Source organism: Chaetodon auriga, chromosome 20 (genome assembly GCF_051107435.1).
Source record: "Chaetodon auriga isolate fChaAug3 chromosome 20, fChaAug3.hap1, whole genome shotgun sequence".
Lineage (NCBI taxonomy): Eukaryota > Metazoa > Chordata > Actinopteri > Chaetodontiformes > Chaetodontidae > Chaetodon > Chaetodon auriga.
Genome location: NC_135093.1, coordinates 190,001 through 208,394, shown reverse-complemented (window position 1 = coordinate 208,394; position 18,394 = coordinate 190,001). Strand labels below are relative to the sequence as shown.

The 18,394-nt window shown below is 44.0% G+C and overlaps 3 protein-coding genes across 4 annotated transcripts in view; 2 read left to right on the top strand and 1 right to left on the bottom strand.

The window, feature by feature from the left end:
- Positions 1-606: 606 nt before the first annotated feature.
- Positions 607-9,066, top strand: ankrd22 (ankyrin repeat domain 22). The gene is made up of 6 exons (XM_076760312.1): positions 607-672; positions 2,490-2,681; positions 2,758-2,865; positions 3,798-3,875; positions 7,165-7,263; positions 7,353-9,066. The coding sequence occupies exons 1-6, from the start codon at positions 652-654 to the stop codon at positions 7,428-7,430; spliced, it is 576 nt and encodes a 191-aa protein (XP_076616427.1). The 5' UTR covers positions 607-651; the 3' UTR covers positions 7,431-9,066.
- lipf (lipase, gastric) lies at positions 9,027-16,314 on the bottom strand. Of its 2 annotated transcripts, XM_076760310.1 has the most exons (12): positions 16,246-16,314; positions 14,746-14,905; positions 13,986-14,097; positions 13,308-13,506; positions 12,860-12,969; positions 12,372-12,508; positions 11,961-12,107; positions 11,344-11,415; positions 11,084-11,152; positions 10,807-10,917; positions 10,368-10,539; positions 10,269-10,337 (listed from the first exon to the last, which is right to left on the bottom strand). In XM_076760310.1, the coding sequence occupies exons 2-11, from the start codon at positions 14,899-14,901 to the stop codon at positions 10,417-10,419; spliced, it is 1,236 nt and encodes a 411-aa protein (XP_076616425.1). In that variant the 5' UTR covers positions 14,902-14,905; positions 16,246-16,314; the 3' UTR covers positions 10,269-10,337; positions 10,368-10,416. The 2 variants fall into 2 exon arrangements, with proteins under 2 accessions (XP_076616424.1, XP_076616425.1); XM_076760309.1 differs by having other exon boundaries at positions 9,027-10,539.
- A 1,363-nt stretch (positions 16,315-17,677) lies between these two features.
- rnls (renalase, FAD-dependent amine oxidase) overlaps positions 17,678-18,394 on the top strand; it is a 6,616-nt gene continuing 5,899 nt past the window's right edge. Inside the window, exon 1 of the mRNA XM_076759064.1 lies at positions 17,678-17,898. Within this exon, the coding sequence (XP_076615179.1) occupies positions 17,781-17,898 (118 nt within the window). The 5' untranslated portion in view covers positions 17,678-17,780. The remainder of the gene's footprint in view (positions 17,899-18,394) is intronic.

Sequence of the window (18,394 nt, the reverse complement as noted above, 5' to 3'; positions counted from 1 at the left end):
ACTGTTGTTTCTAAAAGTCTCCAGGTTTAGAGTTCGATTGATTGATTGGTCAGCTGATCAACAGAAACACGGTGAATCCATGAAACAGTTTCAATAAGAATTCGGTCCCTTTGTGCAGGTGTTTCCTCGCTGACGATGATCAGTGAAGTTACACAGAGTGAGACGTTAACCGGAAGTACGGATTACAAAATAAAAGTCATTTCCATGCATGATATTACAATATGAATTCTTTAAAGTATTTAAGTGTGTGTAAAGTCTCTTTATTGAAGATGATCGATAATATTTTGAAAGCTTTAATAGTCTATGAAGTGTCAAAAATAAAATATGTTGTTTATTATCTATTCATTATTGTTTATTATTCCAGTTTGTGTGAAATCACCGTCTCTGCAAATATGAATAAAATTAGTTTGTTTGTGACTTAATTCATTAAAGATCATCAAAATGATCTGATTTATGTTTTATTTATGCTGGCGATAAATAAATGAAGCAACTCAAAATACAACTCAATATTTAGGAGAGCAGATATTGAAAAAGAAGATGTACCTGCGAGTCTGTTTTGCAAAGTGTTTTATTTTGCAATGTGGGAGCGGAAGTGATGCTGTTGACGCTGTCGGTGGCTTGCCCTGTTCAGGTGTGTTCCAGCTGGCGGTCATGGGGCTGGTTTACTCAGAGGTAAGCAGACAAAGCGTCTGTTTTCTGTCTTTGAAAACTTTAAAAATGGGAATTTATTTCATTTCATCGATCTGAGTTCAGCAGGTGAGAATCTGATTCAGCTCAGACTGAACTCACCTGAGACACAAACCGAACAGGTACATCAACAAAACACAACAGTGAGTCAGAAGAGAGGTTTGGAAAGTAACAAAGTACTTTTACTCAGTAGTAGAGGAAATATTCAGATTATTAACTACAGTACTAATACCACAAATACTCTGTTAATGCATTGAAAACGTTACTTCAGTAAAAGTGTGTCAGTATAAATGTACTTCAGGTACTGAAAGTGAAAGTACTGCAGTACAGTAAAGTGTATCCTGTGTCTGTTGTCCTCTTGTCTCTGCTCTCTTTAGCTCATTGTGTCTCTGTGTCTGTTGTCCTCTTGTCTCTGGTCTCTGTAGATCATTGTGTCTCTGTGTCTGTTGTCCTCTTGTCTCTGCTCTCTGTAGATCATTGTGTCTCTGTGTCTGTTGTCCTCTTGTCTCTGGTCTCTGTAGATCATTGTGTCTCTGTGTCTGTTGTCCTCTTGTCTCTGCTCTCTGTAGATCATTGTGTCTCCTCCACATTATTACAAACACATTCAGATCATTGAGAGGAAAAGCAGCAAATCAAACATCTGAGAAGATCAAACATCTCCTCAAACAGCATCACCTGGACGAATCACAATGACGTGATCAAATTTTTGTTAGTATTATTAAAACAGGAGGGGGAAGTGTTTCCTGTCTGAGGTGTTACTGTTGTTTTGTGGATAAAACCAGAAATCGATGATGTCGTCCATGAAACTTGTGACCTCATCATGTCTAATCACTTCCAGCATGAATCCTTTCAGATCTGTGTGGAGCGACGAGGAGGTCTCCATAAATCCACGTAGAAATCAAAGATAGACACACCTCATGTTTTTCAGTTCTCTTCAGGATCACAGTGATCCAGTGATCCAGTCCAGCCTCCACGAGCTCACTGCTAGCAGGAGCTGCTAACATGTTGCAGTAATCACTCACAGAGACATAAATCATGCAGGTTGTGGTTTACAGTTTCAGTCTAGCGGTCTTGCTCCTGTGTAGGACAGATGGGGGACGTCTCTGTCCAGGACTCCTCTCACAGATTGTCTCTGCTCTGCAGCCAAACAGCAGCTTTAGTCTCAGCTGGAAACGATCAACAGAAACATGTGGACAGAAAAATGATCCAAATCTCAAATATTTGTGAGGCTTCGTGTCTCCAGACAGATTCTTGTGACCAGCAGTGAAAATATTGTTTGTACTGCATTCAAACAGAACTGAAGTAATAAATACTGTAAAGTTGATAAAGTGTCATCACCCGCAAAGAGAAAACACAACGAAGCTGTTTGTGCAGCGTTTGGACGACAGTTTGATCGAGTGCTGCAGACACGATCCATCAGAGCTTCAGCTGATCTGCTTCTGATCAATAAAATGCAGTAACTGACCTTTTTTCAGAACCGTGATCTCACATTTGTCCATCGGTTCAGCTCAACATCCAAAATGGGCCGAAACACTTGAAAGCCGTCAGTGTTACATTACGAGTTCTGTTAATCTCTGTCTGACGTCTTTTGGAGAATAGGTCGTTTCTTTTTCATCACTTTTGAAGAAATTAAATTCTTCTCTTGGTCCATGAGGGTCTGAGGCCTGCGAGGGTCTCAGATCCGTGAGGGTCTGAAGCCTGCGAGGGTCTCAGGTCCATGAGGGTACAGATTTTAATATGACTTTCATTTCTATAATTTTTGACTGTCTCTTCTTCCTCCTCCCTCTCCTCTTCCTCCTCAGCCGGCCTGTCAGTCAGCGTATGATGGAGACGTCCATCAGCTGTATCACCTCCTCAAAAAAGATCCCACCCACATGAATGTTCAGGAGGAACACACCGGGGACACACCCCTCATTGCAGCCTGTCGCCGTGGAAACCTGAAAGTGGTCCAGTATCTGCTAGACAATGAGGCGGACGTCCACCTGACCAATAAGGTGCCTTTACCCGCTGATGTCATCAGGTTCCTGTCAGCTGTGCTTGCTGTCACTAACGTACCTGTCTGTGTCTCAGAAGCAGAGGACCTGCCTTCACTACGCGTCCAGGAGGAGTTTCTCCCTGCTGGACTATCTCATGATCTCCATCCTGATGCCCATCCTGCTGCTCGGCTACTTCCTCATGGTACGCTCCATCAAGCACAAACATGTCCCACCACAAAGTGTTAACTGAACGTTGATGACTCGCGAGGTTCATTCCTAAACTTCTTTAGCTGATGCGCTAAATGCTAACTTGCTATGTTCTGTTGACTGTTTTGTTTGCTCCCTTTGACAGTTTCCATTTCATTCAATAGCAACATATTCATGACGAAAAATACAAAGTAGGTCTGTCTGCCTGCAACGTGATGCACCCTCCAGAGAGACCTCCAAAATAAAGCTCTGCCACTTAGCTCATTAGCTCGGTGGCTAACAGCACAATAAGTCTCCAGTGTATTAACAGCTGTTTTAGCATGACGTCCTCTGTCTCCTCACTGTGTGTGAACCAGGTCTCTGCTGTGGAGTTTAAACTCTGACAGAGGGGCTTCAATAAAACTGGATGTTAGCAAAACAGCTGATAAACTATACGAGCCACCATTTGAAGAACCATACTGATGTGAATGAAATTTGCTGTGAACTTTCTGGCTTTAAAGAGTTTTAAGTGTGACCAGGACTTAAGATGTGTGAGCTGCACTGAGACACAGCAGATCTGTGAGCTAAATGCTAACATCAGCATGCTAATATGGTAATGTTCAACAGGTTTAATGTTTACTATGTTCACCATCTTAGTTTAACATGCTAGCATGCTAACATTAGCTAATTAGCAGTAAACACAGAGTCCAGCTGAGGCTGATGGGAGTGTCATTAGTTATTACAGTTCATCCTGAGGAGACCATGAACGTCTGAAGCACATTTACCACAAACAGCTTTGTGATGTTTCAGCCTGAGCTGAAGTGACATCCACAGCAACACTAGAGAAGGTGAAGTCTGTTTTCAGGCAACATGAAACTCAAAACATGAAGTTTCCAATGATGAATGTGTGTGTGCGTCTGTGTGTGTCTGTGTGTGTGTGTGTTGTAGTTACAGAAACAGAGGCACAACGTGGCTTTGATGGAGGCCTTGCTGAGCAGCAGTGTGAACATCAATGCTGTCGACTACGTGAGTCTTTCTTTAGCTTTCATGTGAATATTTACTGTTGTGTAGCTAAATGAACCACCTGCTAAAAGCTAATATTAGCATGCTAATATCTGACTCGTTCAGAGTGAAAGAGGTCATTTGTAGTCGAGTCGGCATGTCTGAGCTGAAACTCGATAAATGCTGACGTAACATTTGACTAAATGAGTAAATAATGGCAGTTAGCTTAGCTTAACAACATATTTCCCTATCATTATAAACTGTATGAATGCTAGTAACTGTGAAACACAGATTTCTCCATGTATGCAGACAGAAATGAGACAAATACCAGCATTTACTAAGATTTATTGAGTTCTGCTAGCTTCTGATGCTACAGTGACTTCCTGTTTACACAGCTGATTGCTGATTGGACAGCGTTACAGATGTTTCATAGCAACAGATTAATGGAACAGTAAAGTCTTTACCAGCTGAGACATTTCTTTAGTTTTGAAGGTGAAACTGATGAATCACTGGTTAGAAACCACTTAACTACTGAGGACTGAGGAAGAGCTTTGTGTTCAGACTGAAGGATTCATGAAGAGCTTCAAGTCTCGTCTCACCTCCAGGTTTCCCACTAAAGTTTCAGCTTTAAAAGCTTTTCACAGAGCTGCGTCTTTTACTGACAGGCTGAAGAAACTTTTGCTCCAGAACCTCTTTTTAAATACGATGTTCAAAGTTCAGATTGTTGTGTTTCCATAACAGCGTGATGAGTCGAGCAGCTTCCAGTGACTCAGGAAATACTTTGGGATACTTTGTACATTTCTCTCAGACCAGAGACTGAGGACTCTGAAGACTTCAAACTGAGACATTTCAGAGACTATTAAACGTTTGTGTATATGACTCCTGGTGATCAAGGAAACGTAGTGACTTTTATGGCCAGATTGAGCCACTATGGGAGGATGAAACAACTGGTGGATCTCAACTGATCAGCTGTTTGTTTGAGTTAATACATGAATGTCTAATGTCCAGATTTAAAAGGTTGTTTTTAGGGCTCATTGTTCTTTAAATTAACATATTTTGTATTAAAACAAATGATTAATTCCCATGATGAAAACTGGCAATGTGAAAAATGAGGACACAGGGTCTCTCAACTACAGTGATTCCCAACATCTGTGTGTGGAAGCAGTACTCAGATCTTTTACTTCAGTGAAAGTGGAAATACTGTCAGATTCTGTTCAGAAAGTGGACTCACCCAACACAACCAGGACACAGATGATGCTGGACTGGTCTACTGCATCGTACCTGCTGAGGTGGGATGGCTGGTGAGCAGGAAGGAAGAATGAGGAAGGAAAAGACAGTTAGTACAAGTACATGACGGAAACAACAATCTGGCTGATGAACAGCAAGTGTGTAGGCTGAGACAGGTGATGAGCTGATTGATGGCAGCTGTGCAGGAAGAGCAGTGTCTGGAGCCAGGAGGGAAGCCACACCCACTCCACATACATATAGAGACAGGAAAACACAGGAGGAAACAGGAAGACACAGGGGGAAACAGGAAAACACAGGAGGAAACAGGAAGAGACAGGGGGAAACAGGAGGACACAGGAGGACACAGGGGGAAACAGGAAAACACAGGAGGAAACAGGAAGAGACAGGGGAAACAGGAAGATACAGGGGGAAACAGGAAAACACAGGAGGAAACAGGAAGACACAGGGGGAAACAGGAGGACACAGGAGGACACAGGGGGAAACAGGAAAACACAGGAGGAAACAGGAAGAGACAGGGGAAACAGGAAGATACAGGGGGAAACAGGAAAACACAGGAGGAAACAGGAAGACACAGGGGGAAACAGGAGGACACAGGAGGACACAGGGGGAAACAGGAAAACACAGGAGGAAACAGGAAGAGACAGGGGAAACAGGAAGATAAAGGAAGATACAGGGGGAAACAGGAAAACACAGGAGGAAACAGGAAGAGACAGGGGAAACAGGAGGACACAGGAGGACACAGGGGGAAACAGGAAAACACAGGAGGAAACAGGAAGAGACAGGGGAAACAGGAAGATACAGGAAGATACAGGGGGAAACAGGAAAACACAGGAGGAAACAGGAAGAGACGGGAAACAGGAAGATACAGGAAGATACAGGGGGAAACAGGAAGACACAGGAGGAAACAGGAAGACACAGGGGGAAACAGGAGGACACAGGAGGACACAGGGGGAAACAGGAAAACACAGGAGGAAACAGGAAGAGACAGGGGAAACAGGAAGATACAGGAAGATACAGGGGGAAACAGGAAAACACAGGAGGAAACAGGAAGAGACAGGGGAAACAGGAAGATACAGGAAGATACAGGGGGAAACAGGAAGACACAGGGGGAAACAGGAGGACACAGGAGGACACAGGGGGAAACAGGAAAACACAGGAGGAAACAGAAGAGACAGGGGAAACAGGAAGATACAGGGGGAAACAGGAAAACACAGGAGGAAACAGGAAGACACAGGGGGAAACAGGAGGACACAGGAGGACACAGGGGGAAACAGGAAAACACAGGAGGAAACAGGAAGAGACAGGGGAAACAGGAAGATAAAGGAAGATACAGGGGGAAACAGGAAAACACAGGAGGAAACAGGAAGAGACAGGGGAAACAGGAGGACACAGGAGGACACAGGGGGAAACAGGAAAACACAGGAGGAAACAGGAAGAGACAGGGGAAACAGGAAGATACAGGAAGATACAGGGGGAAACAGGAAAACACAGGAGGAAACAGGAAGAGACGGGAAACAGGAAGATACAGGAAGATACAGGGGGAAACAGGAAGACACAGGAGGAAACAGGAAGACACAGGGGGAAACAGGAGGACACAGGAGGACACAGGGGGAAACAGGAAAACACAGGAGGAAACAGGAAGAGACAGGGGAAACAGGAAGATACAGGAAGATACAGGGGGAAACAGGAAAACACAGGAGGAAACAGGAAGAGACAGGGGAAACAGGAAGATACAGGAAGATACAGGGGGAAACAGGAAGACACAGGGAAACAGTAAAAACACAGGAGGAAACAGGAAGACACAGGGAAACAGGGAAAACACAGGAGGAAACAGGAAGATACACAGGGAAATAGGAAGATACAGATGGAAACAGGAAAACAGGAGGAAATAGGAAGACACGGGGGAAACAGGAAGACACAGGGGGAAATAGGAAGACAAATACCATAGTGTAGAAATATTCTGTTAGAAGTTCTGCATTCAGAGTCTTAACTAAAAATACATCTTCAGGATTTGTCTGCCATCATGTCCAAAGTGACTGGACGTTGTCTTTTCTGTTTTCTCCAGAAGGGAAACACAGCTCTTCATTATGTCTGTCAGAGGAAAAGTCATCGTCTGGTTCCTCTGCTGTTGGAAAGAAACGCTGAAACCAACATCCAAAACAATGTATGTTCATAAACGCATCACGACACCAAACTTCCTGAGACATGATGAGACATCTTCAGTCTGAATCCTGATGTTTTCTTGTTCTACAGGATGGAGAAACGCCGCTGGACATCGCCACCAGGCTGAAGTTCAAGAAGATCGTCAACATGCTGAAAAAGGCACACTGACAGACAGACAGAGAGACAGACAGGAGGACAGAGAGACAGACCGGGACAGGAGGACATAAAAGTCACTTTAGTAACTGATGTTCTTATAACGAGTGAAAAAACGTGTCGGTGCTCAGATTTCAGTGAACTTGTCCTCAAACGTTTATTTGAACTAAAACTTGATCAATTCTGTTTAATGATGATTTAATTTGGAAGATTTTAAGAAACAAACCTCAAATTACAAATGTTATGCTCACAACATTTGACTGAATGAGTAAACGACATCAGTTAGCTCAGCATAACCAGATACTATAGAATATCTACACTTACAAAGATTTAGCTTTGAGCTAAAAACTGTTTCTGAAACTGTCACTTTAGGAAGTTCTGCTAGCTCGTGATGCTACAGTGACTTCCTGTTTACACAGCTGATGCTGTGGATTGCACGGGGCTACAGATGCTTCCTAGCAAAAGATTGATGCGTCACTAAAGTCTTCACCAGCCGAAAAGTTTCTTTTTCTGCCTTTACGTCAAAGTTGGAGGTCGAAAGCTTCGACATCAAACATAAAGAAAACAAAATGCTGACGAACCATGTTTGTGTGTCAACGCTAAAGTTTATTAAGTTTACTGAAGTGTGGACTACATCGTTCTCCCCCACTGACTGACACATACGAGACAGGAAATGAATTACACGACTTGAAAACAAGATAAATAAAAATCTAAATTAATTAAGGACAAGTGCTAACTTTAGACTTGAGTTTAGTATGAGTCCTTTGGTCTTCAGTTTAGTCAGTCGAATTTTCCTGAAAGAACTTTTCTTTTCGAATAAATGTGCTGGAAAACAGAATTGATCCGCTTCCAGGAGAAATTCTTTTGGTGGATGAAATATTCTCATGCTGACACTTTTTCCACTCGCTTTAACATTTCCGGACAAAACGACAAGAAGATGGAGACAAACCTGAAACACGTCTCCTCTGTTCTGTTACATGACATTTCCATTGTGATTGGAAATTTCTGTTGATCATTTGCATTGCTTCTATGTCGTTGATGCATTTATCCAAAATTACTTACAAAAATTGCCTTCAGCCGTGTGGATTCAACACAAACGTGACGACAATCGTACAAAAACATCAACTTGGTCAAACATGCTAAAGTGCTCCAGGTGCTACATTTGGAAACAATAAGATATAACGAAGGCGTTTTCATTGGTGCAGTCTGAACAGGTGAGTTTCAGGTGAATTGTAACTTCTGTTGACTGTTTCTACCTGTAAATCAATCCATCATTGATTTTTTTAACGTCTCGTGGTTTGAAAGTCTTGTTTGGTTCCAAACAACACACAGGATAAATTTTTTTTTTTTTTTATGTACTACAATTGTATATGTTTAATGTAAACAGGCTAAGCTAGGCTAATGATGCTCTGACACCAGGTCTGTGCTAAACACGCAGACATGTCGAGATTCAGGTGAAAGAGAAGTAAAACGATTCGAGATGAAACAAGCAAATGAAAACATTCAAAAATGCTCATCAGAAACTATGATCACAGTAAAACTGCTTCGACGTAAGAACGTACGATACAGATCCTCTGTTACATTTCAAATTCAACTTCAGAATCTGACCTTAAATTCTTAAAGTCTTTATTTCAGAATAAACTTGGTTATTAAAACAAAGTCACATGTCAGCGTTTATGATTCATGAAATTTATTGGTTGAATTAAAACCTGGTTCACTTTTAGCAGAAACACAAAAAATGATTATTTTAAAGTCACAGTGATCCAAAGAAAAGTTTAACCCCACCCACCACAATTTAAGCAACATGATTGGATGCTGCTGCTCCTCATAAATTGATGACAGGCCTTTTAATTGAGGACTAATACTGAACAATAAATGTATTAGAGCTTTGTTGGGATGCTACCGTTAGCATGAGCATTAGCCACGCAGACTCCTCAGCAGCCTGGGAGCTGAAGTGTGGAGGGTGCAGTCCCTCTGGTGGCCACCAGATGCCGCTGCGATCACACTGACTGCAGGTTCTCTGAGCTGCTTCTCCTGACACGCAGGAGGATTTTCACAATAAGAGTTCTGACAAGCAGCTACAAGTTGAAGAAAGTTCTAGACTGTGCTGATGGTGTGTTTGAGGGAGCGTTTGAAAAACATGGAGAGGAACTTAAAAGCAAATATGAGGCAGTGTGCAAGTCTGTATGTAGAAAAGGACTTCATACAACAAAATACAGAAATAAATCATGTGACACCGTTTCCACTGGTCACATGAGGGTTTGGAGAAAAGTACGACAGAAAACACTTTTTAAAAAGTTTGAAAAGGTTATTCACGTGTTAAAAAGTCCAACAGGACACACACAGCTAATGCTTATGCTAACAACTTTGCAATAACTTGTTCACAGGTAATTTGTCAGGTGATACAAGTGCTAGCACGCTGGTGGTTAGCAGGTGCACAGCAAGAGGTTCACCTGCAAATCGACTGCATGATGGTGTGATGTGGTTGATGTGTACGAGGTGTTTACACACCAGCAGTATTCAAGTTTATAACTAACACACACACACACACACACACACACACACAGAGTCATGTTTCCTTCATTTTGGAGACATTCCATAGATTTCATTCATTCATTTCCTGCAGACAAACCCAAACCTAAACCTTCACCTTCATCACATTAGGGGGATCTGCATTTTGTCCCCATAAGGAAGGAGAGTCCCCACAATGTAACTGTAAACAGTTTTATGTCCCCACAGCATTATAGACTAATACACACACACACACACACACACACACACACACACAGAGGAAGTCGGCTGGTCATAAAATGCATCTGTGAACTTCGTTAAAATCCACAGAACATGCTGGTTCACCTGCCATGTACCCACCTGTACTAAAGCACTGACCATAGTACAGGTGGGTACATGATTACAGTATCTCTGAACACACACACACACACACACACACACACACACACACACACACACACACACGCACACTCGGTCAGTGTGGCACCCTCTAGTGGTTTTCCTGCAGCAGCTTCAGGATGGAGGGAAACATCAGCTCAGGAGCATCCAGACCCCAAATAAAATCCAGATGTTCCCAGTGTTCAATGTGCTGATGGTAGACCAGGTTAGACACCTGCAGACAGACAGACAGACAGAGAGAGAATAAAAAGAATTAATAAATAACAAAGACAGAATAGAAGAATAAAAATAAATGGAAAAGTACAGTTTTGTCCTGACAGGTGTGTCTGGAGCTGCTTCTTACAGGTGTCCATTAAACAGGACCATGTCTTTATGTGGTCTGGATCACAGTCCAGGACCAGGTCTGCCACAGGAGGTAGGTGTGTGTGTGTGTGTGTGTGTGTGTGTGTGACCTCTGACCTTGCTGGATCAGAGGACTCACCTGAGTGAGGAGGACAGCCACGTCTTTGGGGTCTGCCAGTGTATCCCGTCCCCCAGAGAAGAGAGCGGTGGGAACCTTCATGTCGTGGACGTGGTACTGAGGGGGAGCGGACTGAGGACGGACCCATGGAGGACACACAGACAGGAAGTACACAGAGACAGACAGGGTCAGTGTTTCTGGGCCTGAACTTAAAAATGGACAAAGTGCACTTCAAGAACTGGACCCAGGTCTCAGGTCTCAGGTGCTGGGACTCTGATCAGTACAGGTAGAGTCTCACCTGGTTGTAGTGTTTCATGTTTCCTGCTGCTCCAAAGTCAAAGGCCGTCAGCTTCCCTCCACGAACCGCCTGAAAACAACAGCTGATTAGTTTCAGACACAGTGAGGACATTCTGTCTCTGTTTGACGCTTCAGACCTGGTTTAGGTTTCAGGGTTAGGGGAGACCACGGCGGCATGTGTGTCAGGGTTCAGGTGTGTTCGGGTCAGAGGCTGAATGATGTCAATGTGTGTGTGTGTTTGTGTGCGTGCCTGTGTGTTACCTGGGCCCAGTGGACCATGTTCTGGACTGAGGTCCCAGCAGGACAGTGTGTGGTGTAGACTGGAGTCCGAGTCTAGAGACACATTCGCAGATAAGGACAAATAATTATAGGGAATCTGCTTCTTGCCTGTTGGAGCTTTTGACCACATCTCCTGGTCTTCAGCAAACAGAGTGCTGACGTCCAGGTGGACAGCTGGACATGTGGTCAAAAGCTCCAAAAATTAATTTCTAAAAGGTGTCCAAATGACGTCAGACAAACAGGAAATGAGGTGAAACGATGAAACACGTGGACGCGTCTCATTTCTAAAAGGTGTCCAAATGACATCAGACAAACAGGAAATGAGGTGAAACGATGAAACACGTGGACGCGTCTCATTTCTAAAAGGTGTCCAAATGACGTCAGACAAACAGGAAATGAGGTGAAACGATGAAACACGTGGATGCGTCTCATTTCTAAAAGGTGTCCAAATGACGTCAGACAAACAGGAAATGAGGTGAAACGATGAAACACGTGGACGCGTCTCATTTCTAAAAGGTGTCCAAATGACGTCAGACAAACAGGAAATGAGGTGAAACGATGAAACACGTGGACGCGTCTCATTTCTAAAAGGGACCAACCATGTTGAGGTTTTTCTCGTCGAAGCCGCAGAGGATGAAGAACACATTTCCACACAACTCGCTGAGCAGCCGCTTCGCACACACGTGTTCTGCAAACCACTCGATCATGTGACTCTGAGGCAGGAAGTCCCGCCTACCAAACAGATCCTGATGGCGGTGACAACAAAATACAGTCAATCAATAAATCATCTGATTAAGTGATTATTAAAAATCCTCTTCAGCAGTTTTATGGAGCAAAAATCAATCAGTCAATCAATCACTTTATCTGATCGACCTCATCATCAGCTGATTGGTCATTAACTTGTTATCTGGTAGTTTTTCAGTCATTATCAGGTGATTGATCAATAACCATGTTTCAGGTCACCTGACAGTGACTCGCTCACAGGTCATTCGTCAGGTGTTCTTTCTTACCCAGATGAGAAACTCGGGAAAGACGGACAGTTTGGTCATGGGACTGGCGGTGAACGACACAGTCGCCACAGGAGCCAAACCAAGGAACAGCTTGATCTTACTCGCCAGTTCTGGCAGCGTGGAGAACGCTATGAATGCTGGGAAATAAGACATAGAAGATGGTCACTTACTTTTTCTCAAAGTGATGTCACATGGTTCAAATACAGCGTCCGAAGTTAACCTGTAATTTTAGAAACTCTGTGTGTGTGCGTGGGTATGTGTGTGTGCGTGGGTATGTGTGTGTGTGTGTGTGTGTGTGTGTGTCTGCATGCGTGCCTGCACGCGTGTGTGTGAATGTGCGTGCGTGCATGCGTGTATGAGTGTGTGTGTGTGTGTGCGCGCGTGCGTGTGTGTGTGCGGGCGTGTGTGAGTGTGTGTGCGTGAGTATGTGTGTGTGTATGTGTGTGTCTGTGTGCGTGCGTGCCTGCGCGCGTGTGTGTGTGTGTTACCGATCGTGGTCCCCTGAGAGTGTCCGATGTAGTAGATCTGGTCCTGACCCGTCACCTTCAGGATGTGGTTTACAACAGCTGGGAGATCCTTCAGAGCCATCTCGTCATAGCTGCAGAGGCACACACAGGAAGTATCTCACCTGTCCTAAGTCACACCTCACCTGAACGTCTGTCTGCAGAGTTTCCATCAAATTAAAATAGGTGTTTATTGTCTGCTGTGTGCATCTGTGTCACCTGATGCGATAGAATAATAACCTGCGGTCGACAGAGGTACCTGAACTCAACACCTGTCTGTTTTAACTACAGTACAAACACCTGGAGCCTCACCTGTTCCTTCTGTCGCACATGCTGTAAACAGCTTTTAATACATTTTATCTGCCACTCTGGAGACACACATTCTACATAATGATGTCACACAGGTGTTGTGATGTCAGACAGGTGTTTGCACCTGAAGCTCCAGAATTCCTCCTGGTCTGGTGTGAGCGTCTGGTGTTTCCTGGACCAGGTGTTTCCTCGGCTGTTTCCCATCCACACGTCGTAGCCGGCGTCCGCCAGCGCGTAGCCCAGGCTGGAGGCGGGCGGGTTGGTGATCCAGTTGCTGCCGGCAGCCAGGAGGCCGTGCTGAAGGAGCACTGCAGGCCTCGGACCTGCACGACGCACACACATGAGACCACCAGTCCCTGTTCTGTCACTTCTACTGTCTACTTAATAACTGCTAATGAGGACAAAACGTGTCCAAAAGCAGCAGGGCTGGAATAAGTACTCAGTAAAGGACAAGTACTATGATGTAAAAATACTCCATTAATGCACTGTACTGTGCTTCTACTTATACATGTACTCCAAAATACTAAGTACTATCAGCAAGGTTAAAGTTAAATCTAATGAAGTACTTTGTACCTGAATGACACATTAAAACTTTATTTGTATTTAAACATCGAGTGTTTCTCTGAAGTACTACAGTACAAGTACTACAGTTACCTCATTTCACTCAATGCAGTAAAAAAAGACGGAATGAATGAATGAATATGAAAAATCATCACATACTGTGTGTGTGTGTGTGTGTTGCACTCAGGGTCTGAGGTCCTCACATGTCCTCATACAGACAGAGGTCCTCACACAGTCTCACCTGGAGTGTGTTTGAGTCCTCGTGGGATCCTGTTGACGTTCAGGACGTATCCGTCCTCCGTCACCACCTCGTGTTCCTCTGCAGGGTAACCCCACCACCTGACGATCTCTGTCTGCACACACACACACACACGCACGCACGCACGCACACGCACACACACACACACACACACACACACACACACACACATATTTCTCCTCTTATGAGGCCTTCTGATTGGTAGCTGCATGACGGTGCTGCATATTGTCAAAAGTATGAAGTACTGATACTCTGAACTCAGTACTTTAAAGACAGACGACATGATGACACATTGCAGTACAAATACTGTGTTCAGAGGAGGAAGCTGTTCTGGGAGCAGTTTGCTCTTCACTCTTGAGCCTGAAGTTCAACCGTTTAGCGCAGCTTTGAAAAACTCTACCTGTCCACATGAGAGCAGGGGGCGGGGCTTATGAACACCTGAGGAAACAACTTCCTGTCTGCTTGAAACTGAAGTCTCACGTATTACAACTCAGTAACAAGCTGTGAAAATAGATGTAGAATCACCTCCACAGAGGAAACAGGAAGAGGAAGTGAGCTCTGCACTGACAGCACGGTCAGTGAAGGCAGCATGGTCAGTGAAGGCAGCATGGTTAGGATTTAAAGAGCTGAAAAAGCATCCAGTCAATGTTTCAGAAGGATGGAAACACAGTGAGCTGCTGTGAGGGACACTGAACTCTGTGTACTGTGTACTGTGTGTACTGTGTACTCTGTGTGTACTCACAATGTTCATGTGCACTTCAGGGTCCAGCTTCTTGTGCAGTTTATCTGAGCATCGGTGGACGTCAGACAGTCTCAGAACAGACGATCTGCTGTCAGTTGGTCCAGTGAGGACAAAACCGGAAAGCATCAACACACACACCACAACACACAACATCATGAGTCTGACACACACACACACACACACACACACACACACTACAGTCAGATTAATGTGTTCATCATTCATTTCAAACATTAACACGTTCAAAGGTCTGACGCAGAGAAACAGACAAGTAGTGACACGACACAGCACAGCTGATCACACCTGTACAGGTGATTCCAGGTGACCACGCCTGCCTCAGTTATTGAAGACTTCAGCTGTTCGGTGGATGTTGTTGCTGTAACTTTCACACCATCACTGACAGGAGCTTCAGCTTCAGGTTAAAGTTTAACAGGAAGTGATGTCATCAGTGTTATCAGACCACATGATGAATGATTGAGGTGAAAAGCACACAAAGACTCAGTCAGTGTGTCTGACTTTGATCAGCTGACTGATGTCATCATCATGTGACCCTCAGAGGTCAGAGCAGCTTGTTTGCGGGTGTGATGGACTTTGATCAGCTGATATTGTCCTGAAGAGTCGACTCAGCGGCAGGAAGTCTGCGGGGCGAGGCGGCTGAGCTCGCCGCGCTTTGGATCGAGCGTGAGTCATTCTGGATTTCTGCTGATGAAGCCATGGACGGGATGCGATGTTGTTTGCTGGTTGCGTGGAGGTTGCAATGACGTCACCCCGTGAGGTGGCTGGACCAGTGTCCAGTGCGGAGCTACTGGCGGTGGCGGGTGGGCGTGGTTTAGCTCACAACTGCACCGTTCGTTAGCAGCTCGGTTAGAGTCGCTGCTTCTGTGACATCAGAGACTTCGGCGAGAGTTTGATTCGCTGCGTCACACAGGTCGCTGATCTGATTCGTTGAAGTCAGCCTGACGGGCGGTTCATACAATAACCGCTCAGTAATGATGCATTTACTGACCAAACTGAGAGGCAGTAAAATAAGCACAAAGCAATCAGAAAATGTCAACGACGTCTTAATGGGCTCCTGACAATGTGTGCAGGTGTCACCCAAAGACCTCAAGGCTGTTTCCAGCCTGTTTCAAGGCTCTTTCAAGGCTGTTTCCAGCATGTTTCAAGGCTGGAAACAGCTTCTTCCTGTTGTTTCTGCTTTTTCTGTCTGTTCTTTGTCTGTTTTCTGTCCTGAAACAGACAGAAAACTGACCGAAACAGGCAGAATGGAAACGGTGTTCTGTCTGTTGTTTCGGCCTGTTTTGACAAGCATTTAAATAAAGTTTGATTGAGTTTAAAAGACGTTTTAAAAGCCGCCATTAAAGTGAAGCTGAAACAGAACTTCAGCTGTTTCCGGTCGGATCTTTGTTTGGATTTGAACAGTTAAAATTCACATGAAAGCTCAGCTTGACGCACAGGTAAAGAAGCGATTATAACACGTGAATAAGGTTGTTTAACACTCACCTGTCCGCGGCTCTGCGACCACAAACGTCTCTCTCCGATCAGCTGACTGTCTGTTCCGGACCACGCGGAAGAAAGACGTCAGAGGGATGAGTTCTCTGTGATTGGTCAACTAAAACTGTTAACTGTTTGTTTTCCGCTGATCAATCACAGAGATTTCTGATCGAAACTCCTTCTAAAACAAGAACCGATCAATGAAAGAGATTAAACACCAATAAATGTTTTACTTCAGGATGTCTTTGTGATTTTTCTCGTTTCGAACAGCTAACTTCAGTCTGAAGGACTCACCTTCAGAATAAAAGCACAGCAAAGGTCCCGTTATTTCTTTCCCAGACATGAAACACCTCGATGTTCATGTATGAGGCAGGAACGTTTTTGTTTTTTTGTTTTTTTTCTCTTTTGGACATTAAATGATGTTTAACTCTGTGCGTCTCACATTCTGCCGTCAAGCTGCTGTTTTGTTGCTGGCTGCTTGTAAAGTTGGATGTGGTAGAAAAGGACTCCGCTGACCTCACGGTTCCTGGCTGCTTTTCGACTGACCGTTCAGTCAGTGGTGGCTTTGACTGACAGAAGCCAAACAACAAGCTCCGCTGACTCCACAGTCCACCTCCTACATGTGTCCTGAATGTCACTTTGTAAACAATATGCTGATGTATTTTTAAATTACTTGTATAAGAATGAAATACATTTTCTCATTTGTACTTTATTTTGATACATTCGATGAGCAACCCTTTTCGATGTGTTTGTGTCCATCTCTGCCTCCACATCCGGAGGATCGTCAGACGGCGTCCCTCATGTGAAGTCCACTGCTCAGTGCCTCATAAAGGACACACCTGTGTCTCACCTGTCAGGTGGAGGGATCATGATGAAGAAGAAAAGCTCACGAACACGGATTGAACACGTTTACGAGCAAACTGTGAGAGAAATGATCCTCTTGAGCAAAGAAAGTCCTTCATCTGTTCTGAACCTTTTTTATTCAGGAACGTTCTGATTTCATTCACACCTGAAGTGTTACACTGTGATCATTATTATTATGAATTATTTATAATAATGCACTGAATTTAATATGTCTGTAAAATATGAACTGTCAACTGCAGCTACTGTTATTGCAGTGGAGTATAAAAAACAACATAAAGTGGAAAAACTCAAATGAAGTACTTGAAGTACCAACATAAACTGGAAAACAAACTATGATAAGGAATAGTTTTTACTTTGAAATTTAGGCTCCTTGACTTTTTATGAATCCATCTAAAAAAAAAAAAAAAAAAAAAAAAAACCAACTTACTTTTGGTCGGTGTTTATTTGGACGCGATAAGACATTTATTTTGACAGTGTCCGGTGGATGTCCAGTGTTTATTCCGACTTGACGCAGTGACTCCGGGATAGTTTTTGTTGTCCGTCGACATTCATTGGTTTTGTAATGCAGGGGGCGTATTTAACTTCCGCTCTGGAGCTCAAAGACATGCCGGACTCGAACAGTTAAAACCCGGTATACAGTTCCGTTGCAGTCCTTGCCGGTCTACGGTTCCGTGCTTAACATGGCCCGGGTTCTGATAGTCGGAGCGGGCCTGACGGGCAGCCTGTGCGCATGTCTGCTGAGGAGAGAAATGCAGAACAAAGTTGAGATAGTGGTTTGGGACAAGGCGAGGGGCTCCGGTGAGTCCGTCAGATCTCCATTCAAATCCCACACTTTAAATATTTTCTACTTTACAGACGAACAGTTTCAGACAGCAGGACACGACTGAAGACCGTTTCCGTGTCACTAGGCTCTTTTCTTAAATTCGTCTTGAAAAGATTTCTTTAATCCAACAAACTCTAGTTTTAAATCAGCAGGACATTAGAGGTAAGAGCAGCGCTTGGAGCGGGCGAAGACGAGAATAACTTGCTTCTGCCTCTGCTGAACAAAGCCTCAGACAGATCCTCATTCAGAAATCTGACAATTTTACTCTCCATCGTTCTTGAATGTGGCTTAATTGTGATCTATAAAGGTAACTTAATTTCAATGAATTTGTAGTCTTTTATACTCTGTGGTTTGCTTTCTGCTGTCTGGAAAGCAAGAAATCAGAAGTAAGATCAATTTTTAAAGAGTTTTGTCTGTTCAGATTCATTCTGAATTTCCCCTTTCCTAAAATCCTCCTTCAGTCTTTGATCC